The sequence below is a fragment of the Mesoplodon mirus genome (assembly GCF_964341445.2).
Source record: "Mesoplodon mirus genome assembly, chromosome: 19".
Taxonomy (NCBI): Eukaryota; Metazoa; Chordata; class Mammalia; order Artiodactyla; family Ziphiidae; genus Mesoplodon; species Mesoplodon mirus.
In genome coordinates, this window is record NC_138995.1 from 52,059,887 (window position 1) to 52,073,261 (window position 13,375).

Here is a 13,375-nt window from a genome sequence, read left to right on the forward strand (position 1 = left end):
CCTCCCTTCCAGGCCAGCCCTTGTTCCTTCTGCTTGTGCATCCTGCCCCTGACCAAGTTTCTCCCCCTTCCCTCACCTCCCTCCCCCAGGACGACCCCGTCACCAACCTGAACAATGCCTTTGAAGTGGCTGAGAAATACCTAGACATCCCCAAGATGTTGGATGCAGAGGGTAAGTACATCCCTTTTGTTCAGTCAGCACCCTGTTTTGTGGGCATGTCTTGCGGTAGCCTCAGGGAGCTGGCGGAGCCAGCCAGAACGCCTGAATGAATCAGCATGAACTGGGGACAGTGGTGTCACCCAGGGAGCCAGAGCAGGAGCAGCCTGAGCAGCCAGGGATGCAGATGGTGGGGAAGAGGTCCTTGAAGAGGATCAGCTCTCAGGGGCTGCCTCTTGGGCTGGGCCCAGGTGCCCTGCCAAAGCCCTTCCTGACTGATCCCACCCCTCCCTCCGGAGGGGCGAGGGAGGTCGCCAGGAGGGTTGACTCCTGCAAATAACCAAGGCCTCTGCCTTCCCTGCCTGCCACAGCCTCGGAGTCTGGAGCCCACCAAAGTGGAGTGTTTCTTCCTTTTCCGGCTTTGCTCCTTTTCCCAGCCATGTACCACCCCCAGCCAGGACCCATGCCTCTGGCCTCTGGTGGCCTTTGGGGTTGACCATCAAGCAGCCCCTTGAGGCCACTCTCAGAGAGAGGAAGTGGCCTCATTTTAATCCATTTCCCACAGGCTTGGCCTTTCCAGTGACCATGGGGGATGGAGGGGCCAAGGGTGTGGCCAAGCCCAGCCCACTGGAGTCGCCAAGGGCCGTGGAATCAGCTCTGAGGGTCCTTCTCCCAGGATGACTGTGGCCTTGGGAGCCTATGGATCCAGTGGGTGACCGCCCCCGCCCCACCCGCCCCTGCTTGGGCGGTTTAACCCTTGTTGTTCACTTGCAGACATCGTGAACACGGCCCGGCCCGACGAGAAGGCCATAATGACCTATGTGTCCAGCTTCTACCATGCCTTTTCAGGAGCGCAGAAGGTACCGGGCAGGGCCAGGCAGGCCCACCTCGCTGCCACTGCCCAATGCCGCTGCTGCCTCTTGCCTCCCATGCTCACCTCATTTCTCTTGCAGACGGCAGCGGCTTCTCTCCGACTGGAAGCCACCCCCCGACTCCTTGGCACCTCCGCCCATTTAGTCTTTGCCCACACTGTCTATCGAGGGCCTGACCTGTGCCAGGCTCTGTTCCAGGCCCTGAGGATACAGTCAGTGACTGAGTCAGGCACGGTCCCTGCTCTCATGGAGCTTACATTCTAGTGGGCAAGGCAGACAACAGGCATGTCCACAGATAGAGTAATTTCATGTGATAAGTGCAGTCGAGAGCATGGGACAGGATGGTGGGATGGGGAAGCATGGGAGCTGCTTCGCTGGGGCTGTCAGGGGAGGCAAAATGAGCAGAAGCTGCCCGGTGAAGATCTGCAGGAAAAGTGTTCCAGGTAGAGGGGGGAGCAAGTGCAAAGGCCCTGAGGTGTAAATAAGCGTGGCTTTTTCAAGGAATGGCTAGAGAAGAGTAGGAGAGGGGAGGAAAATTAGGTCGGAGAACGTGACAGGGCCAGGCCGTGAAGGACCATTGTAGTCTGGGATCCAGAGTTTGGGTTTTATTCTGAGGAGACCATTTTATTTATTTATTCTCAGGAGACCATTAGGGGTGTATGCTAAGGTGGTAGGTGGTCACACCGGACATGATCTTACTTATGTTTCCAGGAAGATCAAATAACACCTGATCCTTCCAGCCCCAAACAAGGCTTCCTGGCTAGTGTTTCACAGACTCAGGCCTGGTTCGAAAAGGAATCCATCTTATTCGGACCCTCCCCCTTCCCCTCTACAAAACCTCAGCAAGACATGCCCACCCAGGCCAGAGCCAGGGTCTGGCTTCCAGTCCAGAGCAAGCGCTATTCCTCCCGCATGAGCCTCGGGCCTCGGCCGGCCTTCCTGCATCTTTCACTCTCTCCTGCCTCTCTCTCTCTCTCTCTCTCTCTGCGCAGATATTGTAGGCACTCTGAGGCCAGATGAGAAAGCCATCATGACTTACGTGTCCTGCTTCTACCACGCTTTCTCGGGGGCTCAAAAGGTGAGCTGGGGTGGGAGCACCCTCACTGCTGTGGCTGCAGACTCACCCTCGCCACCCCTCCACCCCCACGTCCCACTGCCCGGGCTGCGGCCTGAGGACCGACCCAGTCTGGCAGGTTCTTGTGACCGTGGGCCTCCATTGCCACCACCGAGCCTGTGCTGGCCCAGTGTCCAAACACCACAGGTAGTCTCTCTGTGAGTACAGCCCACTCTGTGAGATGGCTGGTGGCATCCCGGTTTCTCAGACAAGGCAGTTGAATCCCAGCGTCACCTTAGATGGCAGAGCGCAGCTTGGGCCTGTGCTCCTGTGCTCGGCCGCCCCGCCCTTTCCGTGATCCGTGCCGGCCACCTGCCTGCTGCACTGGCCGTGCCTTCGCCCGGAGCGTTGGCTTTGCTGCCCCTCTCTGCAGCTCCGTCCCCTCCCAAAGGCCCCAGGAAGGGCTCTGGGCCTGCTCCTGCTGACCCAGATTGCCAGGCCGCTGTCCCCAGCAGCCCCACGGACACAGGTAGGGCCATCAGAAGTGTCTGCTCCCAGGAGCAGCCCTCCCCGAGCCTGGCTGACCTCACGTGTCCCCTGCTGCGCCTGTCAGGAGCCCTCTGCTTCCACAGGACGGTGCCCAGCTGCCCCCACGTGGAGGCCTGGCCGGCTCTGTCCCCTCCACTTGCCTCCTGGGTGTCTGGTCTTGGCCAGCGGTGTATTGCCAGCAGCTTGATTTTGTGTCACAGTTGGCAGTCGGGCAGGGAGGAGAACAAGAAGAACTGAGCTCTCGTTTATTGAGCACTTACTGCATGCTAGGGACTCCTCCGAGGGAGGACTCCATGTGCACAGGCTCTAAGAGTCCCCTGCACAGCCCCGGGAGGGGTGGGTGCCGTTATCCCCATTTATAAGAGGAGGACACTGAAGTCACGGGGCGGGGACTTTGCTGCCTCCTTCAGAGCCTCAAGGCCAGTGGGGGCCTTCCCACTGGCCGTCTGCTCGGGCCGCCTCTCAGCAGTGTGACCTCGGATAAGTCCCTTCACCTCCGTTCTGCCACATGGAAAACGTGGAGCAGGCTAGTGCCCGTCTCAGGGCTGTCCTGAGGATGAAGTGAGCTCATGCGGGTGAAGGGCTCAGGACGGTGCCTGGCCCCTTAAGCGCCCTGCCCGCGGCCCGGCAGTCAGAGCGGCCCGCCTCTGCCCGCCGTGCCACTTCCCGTGCCACCTCCCCGGCAGGTGGCCGGAGCTCGTGTTTGGAGTGTTCTGTTGGGGGGCACGGGCAGGGAGAGTGGAGGGGACCCCTCACCCTAGCGGGAAGGCAGGGTGGGGGTGGGCGGTGATAGGAGATTCCTCGCCACAAACCCCAACTAACAGCACGTTTGTGTTGGCCTCACCCCTCCGCGGGCCCCAAGCCAGCCTCGCTGCCCACCACACTGCCCTCGAGGGAGTGTCTTCTCTCTGCCCAAACTGCCCCCTCGTGCTTAGAGCCGAGCTCTGGTGTGGGGGACTGGAGGCCTTGAGGCATCTGTGGGAGGGGATACTGGCAGGAAAGCCCAGGTCAGGGCATTTGGGAGTCTCTGAGGCAGCTGGGCCCCTCTCGTGAGGGCGGAAATAAAGGCCAGCCTCTTGGGAGCTGCCCGTCACCAAGGGACGTGCAGGATCCAGGCCTCTCCAGCTACGAGCCCAGCTTCCCCCGGCCCGTGTTTACTTCCCAGGACATCCTTGTAATGCTTTTATTATTGTGGCTGTCTTTTTCCCGGAGGCTCAATCAATCCAGTCTCTTAAAAGAGTGCTCTCTGGGTTTTGTTTTGTTTCATGAATGCCAGCGCAGCCCTAGCCCTAGCACCAGGTTTGCCCATTCTCTCCTGATAGTTTATTTCTCGTCACGAAAGCATTTGCTCCCTTGCTCACTCATTCATCCATCACCTCTTGAGTACCTCCAACACGCCAAGCCCTGAGCTGGGTGCCAGGACTTCAGCGGTGAACCAAAATACTTGTGGCCAGCAGCCCGCACCTTCGCGGGCCTGCGCAGCGCGGTGGAGCTGAGCTTGGGGTGCCGGTTGTCTCTCCAGATCTGGGGTCAGGGACTCACCTCTGCGACTCCCCCCCAGGCTGCGATCTTGGCTCTGCTTCCTGCACTCGCTGGGGGCTGGGTGTTCATTGGCCGAGGCCCTCGTGGACCTCACCTCTGAGGAGCACTGCCTGTGGCCGTTGGCCTGTGTCCTGCAGCATGAAGCAGGGTGTGTGTGTGTGTGTGTGTGTGTGTGTGTGTGTACACACCACCCTCAGCTGGTCCCCCACTCACCTCCCCACCTGTCCCAGAAGCAGCGTGTGGAAGGGGGAGGCTGGGCGTCAGTGCCTGCAGCTAGCCAGGTCTGGAGCCATCCCCAAGCCTCTCTGTTTTCCTTCCCCACCACTCTGTAGACCCTCCTCACTATTTCTGTTCCTGTTCTGTTGCCGTTTCAACTCTTCTTCTTGGACCCTTTCTGTGCTTCCTGAAAGGTACCTGGTCTCTGTGTGGCATCCCTCACCCTCCTTCTCCTGTCCTTGCATTTTCCCCCCAGCAGGACAAAGCAGGACATTGTCCTGCAGTTCTGGGCAGAGACTAGTCACTGTCTGCACCGCTCCCTACTCTCTGAAGCCCTGGCTCCCCTCCGCCCTGTGGATCGTGACTTCCGCCCTCTGAGCCTTCAGCAGCCTCCTCGAGGGGAGGATTAGGAAGGGGCCAGGCATGCTCTGCCTGCACGCTGACCACCAGACTTCTCTGGGGGGGCGCCAGCACCCCTCCCTCTGCCCGCCGCCACAACTCTCTGGCACTCGGCTTCCCCCGCGGTCTCCCTTCCCAGCCAAGGGGAGGGTCCTTAGCCTAGCGGAGGACCCTACCCAGCCTCACCCAACCCTCCTCTTGGAGGGCCTGTGAGTCCATTTCCCCCACAGTGGGTAGGCGTACGGCTCCCTAGTCCCCTTCAGCACCTCCACGGTCCAAGTCGAGAGAGCTCACAGGCCCAGCTCCCCCGGCAGGGGCCTCAGCAGTAAGCTTTGGGGACCCCGGAAAGGGCTGTCGGGACACAGCTACTCAGGGCCCCATCTTGCTGAAGCTGTGCTTCCTCTCCTTCCATCCTTGGGGACTTCTGTGTGGGCCATGGATGAGCCAGCTTTCAGGGGACGAGCCTGTCAGGAGGGAGGGTCGGCAGCCCCCAGGCAGCCCTGACTGTGTGTGCTTTCCCCTCCCCTGCCCCAGGCTGAGACTGCCGCCAACCGGATTTGCAAGGTGCTGGCTGTCAACCAGGAGAATGAACACCTGATGGAAGATTATGAGAGGCTGGCCAGCGATGTGAGTGTGTCACTCCCCCCTGCCCTGGTGGCTCCTCGAGAGCTGAAAGATTAGGTCACCTCTTGTTACTCTCTGCCAAAGGTCATGTGACATCTGCAGAGGGGAGAGCAGGGATGGCAGCGAGACTTTCTAGAAAAGGTCGTAAGGTTGTATAGGCTGTGGAGTTTGGCCAAGCCAGTATGTGACCTTTCGGGTTGATTTTACAAGAGTAAGGGGTCAGACCACTGTGTCACTATGCTGGCTGGTTTCTGGGGTCTCGAGCTTGGGTTTCTACAGAGATAAGGACAGAGTTTTCTGAACACCCGGCTGCATTAGAATCAGCTGGGGAGCTTTTAAAAAATTCCTGTTCCCATGCCCCACCCATGGAGAGACTGATTCCATAGGATGGAGAGAGACCCGAGAGCTGATATGGTGACAGGACAGCAGTTTGTCACGGCAGGGCCCCGTGCAAGCACTTCACGAACAGGATCTACCATCTCCACAACAGCCCTGTTAGGAGGAAACTCCTATTACCCCCTTTTCCAAGTGAGGAAACAGGCCCAGAGAGGGTCAGGCACAAACCCACCACCATGCGGCTGGTGGGACGGAGGTTCAAACCCAGACAGCCCTGCTCCAGAACCTGAACCCGGACTGCCAGTTGGGAATGTGGGTGTTTAGTACATCTCTTCTAGATTCTCCCCTTTATTTTAAAAATTTCCATATTAAAAAAATAAAAACATCTAAGCTCCCCAAGAGGAGTAGTTTGACTGCTCTTCTAGACCAGTGGTTCCCAGACTTTGAGATTTCACAGACCAGGAAAATTTGGGAAAGTATTTGCCAGCCAACCTAGAGTGGTGAACGTTTTGTTTTGCCAAGTTAAGGATATTTTTAAAAGAAAAAGCTACCGTTTGTTACCACCATCATTTCTAACACCTAGGAGAGGTTAAAAGGTTATATCTTAGAATCCCAGCCCTTCCCAAGAGAGGGCAGTTAGCATCATGCACCAAGATGTCAACAGACACGGAGACCTTTGTCCTTGGTTTTCTCATCCTGCGAGAGGTTAGCATTTGGGAACCACTTCCCCGGGCCTATCTATGCTGGACAGTAATCGATTTTCCTCTCCTAGGATTGTTCTAGAATGTCCAGTTTGTTTGCTTGTTTGTACCCTGGTCTCACTCCATCAAAGACATGAGTGGCTCATACAGGTCACTTTCTTTTTCAGTTGTACTTTCTAATTTTCTGTGTCCCAGGCCCCGCGCATGGCACTGACCACCCCAGATTGAGCTAGGCCTGCAGCCAGCCCTGCCCTTGAGGCGCTTATGGTCAGTGACCAGGACACAGTGAGGCTCTCAGCGTGGAGCTCGGTGCAGATGGCGACAGTGGGCTCTCATGGGGGTGCAATGGGGGCGGCCATCCAGGAGGGGCGTCTGAATTGAGGCTGCCCCGCTTAGATGAGGGAAGGAAGGCCAAGAGCAAAGGCAGGAGCAGGAAGTGACCAGAGAACAGCCCCGTGGTTCAGAGGGGGCACGTGTTCCCAGAATTCCTGGTCATGGGATTCCCATCGGGAATCATGGAGAAGTCGAGCTGGGGAGCAGGGGTGATTCCCCAAGATGGGGCCCTCGGAGATCCAGGTCCCCTGTGCCCATGAGCCGAGGGCAGCCCTGTCTGTGCTCAGAGGGTCCCCTGCAAAGGCCACTGCAGCTTCTTGTGGGCCCACAGCTACTGGAGTGGATCCGGCGCACCATCCCCTGGCTAGAGGACCGCGTGCCCCAGAAGACCATCCAGGAGATGCAGCAGAAGCTAGAGGACTTCCGCGACTACCGGCGCGTCCATAAGCCGCCCAAGGTGCAGGAGAAGTGCCAGCTGGAGATCAACTTCAACACGCTGCAAACCAAGCTGCGCCTCAGCAACCGGCCCGCCTTCATGCCCTCCGAGGGCAAGATGGTCTCGGTGAGTGCCGGAGGGCTGAGGGTGGGCCAGGGCCCAGGAGGTGTGCGGAGCTGCAGGTTCCCTGTGAGGGGCAGTGGGGCAGCGGCTCACCGCCCACGGGCTCATTTCCCCAGCATGGTCTTTCTGAACTAGAATGCACAGCTTTCGGAGTGCAGAGTGCGGGGGGGCATGCACTTGACACTTCACTGTGTTCCTTCTCCCCCCATCACTCCCCAGAATTTTATACCCATCCCCAAACCACACCATAGTTGGTGTGGAATTGTTTGAATTTGGACCCTCATTTGGCTGTGACTCCAGGACCTCCAGTGCTTGAGGCCCCTTCTCAGGGGAGGGACAGTATTCACTGGACAGTCACCTTCTGACTCCCAATGCCCCGTATGGCATTCGTTCATTTTCACTCATTCATTTACTCCAAAAGTATTGAACGCACCTGCCATGTGCTGGGCCCTGTCCAGGCACGCAGATACAGCAAAGCCGGGGAGAGATGTGACCCCGGCCTATTTCTGCTGCCTTCCCGTCATCATCCTTCAGGGAGGCATTGCCCTGCTGGGTGCCCCAGCTCCCCGTGGTAGCCCTGCCCTCTCCTGCCCCCACAGGACATCAACAACGGCTGGCAGCACCTGGAGCAGGCCGAGAAGGGCTACGAGGAGTGGCTGCTGAACGAGATCCGCAGGTTGGAGCGGCTCGACCACCTGGCAGAGAAGTTCCGGCAGAAGGCCTCCATCCACGAGGCCTGGACCGACGGTATGACCCTCCCAGCTCCCTCCCTCCTTTCTTGTCTCTCGGAGACACACACGTGTACGCACACACAGACACACACACACACACACACACACAGAGCCCCTCCTGCCCGCAGAGCGTCTGCTTGTCAGGTCCCCTTTCCTGCTGCCTGGGAACATGCATGTTACAAATGCCGCTTTGGGTTCATCTAGCCCCAGGCAGCAAGGAACAGTTTGCGGACAGGTCCGCCCAGTCTGCCCTGGCCTCAGACATTACTTACAGGTGGACTCCTTCCTGGGTCACTGGACCCTGTGCCAGCTGCACAGGGACGTGGCCCCTGTCCCTGTCACTCTGCCACGTCTCCCCTGAGTATGGCACCCCTCCGGGCCAGGGTGGGCGTGGGGGTATGCTCTCCCCTCTCTGGCAGCCTGGGTTCACACCCTGCCTTCCGTGCCCTGCACCCTTTGAGACTGTGGACTTCACACTGAAGAGCCAGTGCTGGATGGTCTGTGATCCTGAGCACGGTCCTTAGAACGGGCCAGGGAGCCGCCTCCTGGCCCTGCTGCCCGACTTGCACCTGCTGCTCACTGACCACCAGCCACGCACCCTTTGGTGTGACCCGCCGTGGGAGCTCTTTCTCACCTCTGCCCTGTCCCGGTGCCTCCCCCGAGGGCCCTCTCCCACAAGGGCAGCGGTGACTCCGGTTTCTCGGCAGCTCTGCAGCTGCCTGTTCCCTTGGCTTGGGATGTGGAATTCCATCACGTCCCTGGCCCTCGGTCGGGACCCACACCACGGCTGAGATTCCGGATCCCAGGGGCCCAAAAGCTTTCAGGAAACGGCCAGCGCCTGGGAAAGCCGAGCGCCTTCCACTGGACTCCCACCCTCCCACTTCTGGCTGCCTCCTGCCCTCCCTGCCCTGGCCCTCCTGCCACCACTCTGCCTAGCTGGTCTCACACTTCCTTGCATTGGTCAGTGTGGTTTTTCATCCCTCCCACCCTCCCAGGTCTCTGCAAGATCCTCACTGAGCCCCTGGGGGCTCCTCTGGCCCCACCCACCCAGCTATTTGGCAGGCAGCCCCAACCCTGGTCAGTCGCTGAGACCCACCCAGAGGCACCCATACGGAGCCTGCCCCACCCTTGCCGGCATGCAGACAGGCAACTCTGCAGGATCCGCAGACCTGGGCCTGTGTCACCTGTGTCCCCAGCTGCAGCCCGGCTAATGCCCTCCTCACATTAGCTCAGGCCGGCTGCTCTCCAACAGCAGCTTCCAGGTCCAGAGCAATACCCCGATCCCTCCTCTGCCGGGGAAGGAATGCAGAGGAGGAGAAGCCAGAAGGCGAGACGAGGAAGAGGTAGCCTGGGCCAGGGATGCAGGCACCTTCCTCTGTCTCACAGAAATGGCGCCTGTGGGTTCTGCCCCCCACAAACCTGAGGGAGGGGGTGTTGGCATTTAGTTTATTCGTTTGTTCTTCATCCATTCATTCATTCATTCTACAAACACCTCTTGAGCCTCTTCGCTATGCTCAGCAGTTCCCAGGTAGGTGAGGTCCCTGCCCAGGGAACTGCAGATTTTGACATCTTTCTTGTCATAGGGCCCTTGGACATGTAAGTGGATTTTACAACGCCTGTGTCCCACACTTGGACTGAGCTGTCTCCTGTCATTATCCACGTGTTGTAGCTCCATCATCCTTTCTTAGGCTCCGAGCGTCCTCCCTGTGGATTTCCCTTTTGGGGGCCTCTTATCAGCCCTCCAGCCTCTCTCCTGGGGCTCCAAGAGACCCTGAGAAGATGGTCTCCTGAGGCCGAGGGGTGTGGGTGTGACGGCCCACCACAGAGCTCCTTCCCTGGGAACCACTCTGGCCGGCCTTCACCCGAAGGCATTTAGGAGAAGTGGCCCAGTCTTTATTTTAGCCAGGGCCCAACTCCACACGCCCCTGCCCCACCCCTACCTCCCCACAGGCACTTTGGCATCTGGCCCTGCCCCTTGCATTAGCCCAGAGTCCCCAGGCAGGCCTCTCCACTCTCATTCCCAAGGCCTGAAGCCTCTGTCCTCTGAACCACCCAATTATGCAAAACAGGAGGACAGACCAGCCTCCCGGCCGCTCTACACCCCTGGAAGCCGGGTGTAGCAGCCTCCTCACCTGTGGGGGGTTGGGGGGCAGAGGGCGGGTTGAGCCACCATCACTCTGTGCCCCCTCACCATCCCTACAGCCTGCAGGAGTGAGCGCCCATATGGATGCTTCTCACAGGGTCTTAGATTGTCTGGGGGAAAAGCAAAAATGAGCCCTCAGCCTGGCTGCCCCTTGGCCTGGATCCCAGGCAGCCGTGGCCGTGGCCCCTTCCTCCCGATTCTTCCCAGCACACCCCTGGCAGCTCCCTTGCTGAAACTCTGCTGAGGCAGAAAAGTGGTAACCTACTATTTCTGGTTCCCACCCTTGGGAGAAAGCAATTTGGAGAAGGGAATTGCAAGCCTGCCTTTGTGGTTAAGCCTGCTGCCCTGGGGCTGGAGTGGCAGGGCCAGTGCAGTCAGTCTCCCAGACTGCCACCTCCTGTCCGCCAGTGCCGGACCCTGTCCACGGGGTGGCTGAGATGCAGATGGGACTGGCTGGTGCTCGGCCTTCTCAACATCCCCTCATTGGGGTTTTAACCTTGGGCTGGCACTGGCCGCATTTACAAAGGAAGAACAGGTGGGGAGAAGCTGTCTGCCATCCCCTGCGCTAGGCAGGCAGCTGTTGGTTGGATTTTCTGGTGCCAGCTGAGGGGGTCTCTGAGCTGCCGCTCCAGGGGTAGCCTGAGGTAGCTTTAGGGGTTGGGGGTCCCAGCCACCTTTCCCGGCCAGCGTTTCCCCCTTGGTTCTTTGCAGTACCTTACTGTGCTTGCAGGGCTCGCTTGAGCTTCTGTCCTGGGGTGTATAATTAGCCAGGCTCCAGGACTAATAGCAGTGTTCCTCCCTTCCTTCAAAGGGCCTGACAATGGACCCTGCCTCGCTGCAGATGGAAAGCCCTTAGGATAGTGTGGAGCAATAGATGTGTGATAGGACTCCCACCCCGAGGGGGCCTGGCGCCCAAGTGCCAGGGGTCAGGCTCCTGGAAGAGCCCTGACTCAGACTTCCCCTTTCCCCCACTGCTGAGGCACGGCTGCAACGCCAGCTGCTTCTCCAGATCACAGTGGTCCGCAGATAGGTGTCCGCATTTCCAGCCCTGGTAGCACAATCCAAATTCTTAGCGTCTGCCAATAAAGGATACTAAGTTTAGAACCCATAGCTTGAATTGGGATATGTCTCAGGCCCACCAGCCCCACAGTGTCTCCCAGCTCCATCTAGAATCTAGTTGGGCATAGAGATTCCTGCAAAGGGCAAGGAAAAAGGCTCTGGAAGTTTCTAGCTTTCATGGCACCATCCTCGGCAAGGCAGGGCATGGGGTCCACACCCCATCTCTCTCCCTCTGTCTGGACATCCCTCTGGCGCTGTTGACGAAGCACCCCCTGCCCTCCGCCCCACCCCAGGGAAGGAGGCCATGCTGAAGCACCGGGACTATGAGACGGCCACCCTGTCGGACATCAAAGCCCTCATCCGCAAGCACGAGGCCTTCGAGAGCGACCTGGCCGCCCACCAGGACCGCGTGGAGCAGATCGCCGCTATCGCCCAGGAGCTCAAGTACGTGTGGGCTCGTGGTTCCCGTCCCCTAGCGCCCAGTCCAGAGCAGCGGTGGGGCAGTGGTGGAATGGGGTCCCCCCAGCCCTTTCCACCCTCACACCCTCCTTTCAGATGCCAGGGAAGAGCCTTACAGGATGATGCCTTTTGCCCGCCTTGTCTTTAACCCAGATGAGAAACAGTGGGATCTAGATTCTCCAGCAGAAGGGGGGTCTCCGACCCCTTGTCCTGATTCCTCAGGCTGTTGGGGTCCCTGGGGCTCCCCCTTCTCTGCCTGCCACACCAAGGAGACCCCCTGGCCCCCTGATGTGGTGGGCGGCCTAGCCCACGCCACTCCCACCCCCTGCTCCCCGAGGGAATCTGGCTGCACAGAGAGCCCATTGTTCTGCCCGGCCCCTTCCCTCTGCTGCTCAGAACACACTGATTGTAAGAGCTTCCAGGCAGTCGGTTCTCTGCCCTCCCTTCCCCACCCCAGTCAGATAAACTTGTGCACACAATTAGTACACTGAACCTCCAGAGCCAGTGAAAGGGGGCCTTATTCCACCAGCGCAGCGGCCAGCAGCAAGCAGGGCCCAGGGAGTGGGAGGCCCAGGCCATTACTTCATGGAAAATCCACAGGCCCTGGAGGGCGGCAGGGCTCCCAAAATAGCCGTCTGCTCAAAAATAGGATCCTTGGCTGGAACTGCCTTTCCACAGACACCCCCTACCCCGTCACAGTCATCCCCAAAGTTCTCCTTGTTCCTGCAAGTCTGGGGCCTAGCAGTGATGCCCGGTGGAGCCCCACACCGGGCAGGGCTGGCTTCCTCCCTGACTCATGCCCTCCACACTGCCCAGCTGCTCTGGGGGCTCCCCATTTGCTCACCCAGAGGCAGAAGTACCACTGGGTCTTCACAATACCGGGGACATGGCGTCCCCATTGAGCACTGTTGGGGGCACCCCTTGGGGTCCTGCAGCTCGCCTAGGATCGAGCCCCTGTACCTGGCATGTCCAGGCCGAGGAGAGTGAGGTCACAGACGCAGACGTCCGCCACCCTCAGGGGTTGTGGGGTGGGACATGGGCGGGTCCCCCACCCCCACCCCCACCCCCCATTGACAGGCGAGGTCCTGGAAGCCAGTGAGAAACAGACTTGGAGGAAATCCTAGGCCAGCCCACTTCTCAGGCACTGGGAACAGCCATGTGAAACCCATTACCCTGAGCTGGGGAACAGGCGGTCCCTGAGGCAGCTTTCTGGACAGCAGCCCTGGAGGAGAAAGGGAGGGCTGTTTGGGGTGCTGTCTGTTCCCCCCGAAGATGAGTCTGAGGCCCCAGGGCCAGCCAGGATGAGCCTGGATGGACAGCCCGGCTGAGCGTAGATTAATGGTAATGATAAAAACTCAGGGCACTTAGTGCAGTACGTGTACCAGCTCATTTAATCCCCCAGTCATCCTGTGTTACGGAATGGGAACTGAGGCACAGAGAGGCCAAGGGGCCTGCCCAGGGTCACACAGCTAAGGAGTGAGTTAGGACTGGAGCCTGGGCCGCCTGGGCCCTGTGTGAAGCACAGCCTTGCTCCTCCTCCAGCCCTTGCCTGCTCCGCTGGCCCCTGTATCCTGCCTGCCCGTCTGGCTCACCAGGCAGGCGACACGATCCCTGTGTCCTGGCTCCCATGTCGTGTTCCTCC

At 59.3% G+C, this 13,375-nt stretch overlaps 1 protein-coding gene across 1 annotated transcript in view; it reads left to right on the forward strand.

The window, feature by feature from the left end:
• The window catches only part of ACTN4 (actinin alpha 4), a 72,870-nt gene that overhangs the window by 51,903 nt on the left and 7,592 nt on the right, over nt 1-13,375 (forward strand). Inside the window, exons 7-12 of the mRNA XM_082608024.1 lie at nt 90-171; nt 931-1,016; nt 5,323-5,415; nt 7,114-7,344; nt 7,941-8,088; nt 11,568-11,718. Of these exons, the coding sequence (XP_082464150.1) occupies nt 90-171; nt 931-1,016; nt 5,323-5,415; nt 7,114-7,344; nt 7,941-8,088; nt 11,568-11,718 (791 nt within the window). The remainder of the gene's footprint in view (nt 1-89; nt 172-930; nt 1,017-5,322; nt 5,416-7,113; nt 7,345-7,940; nt 8,089-11,567; nt 11,719-13,375) is intronic.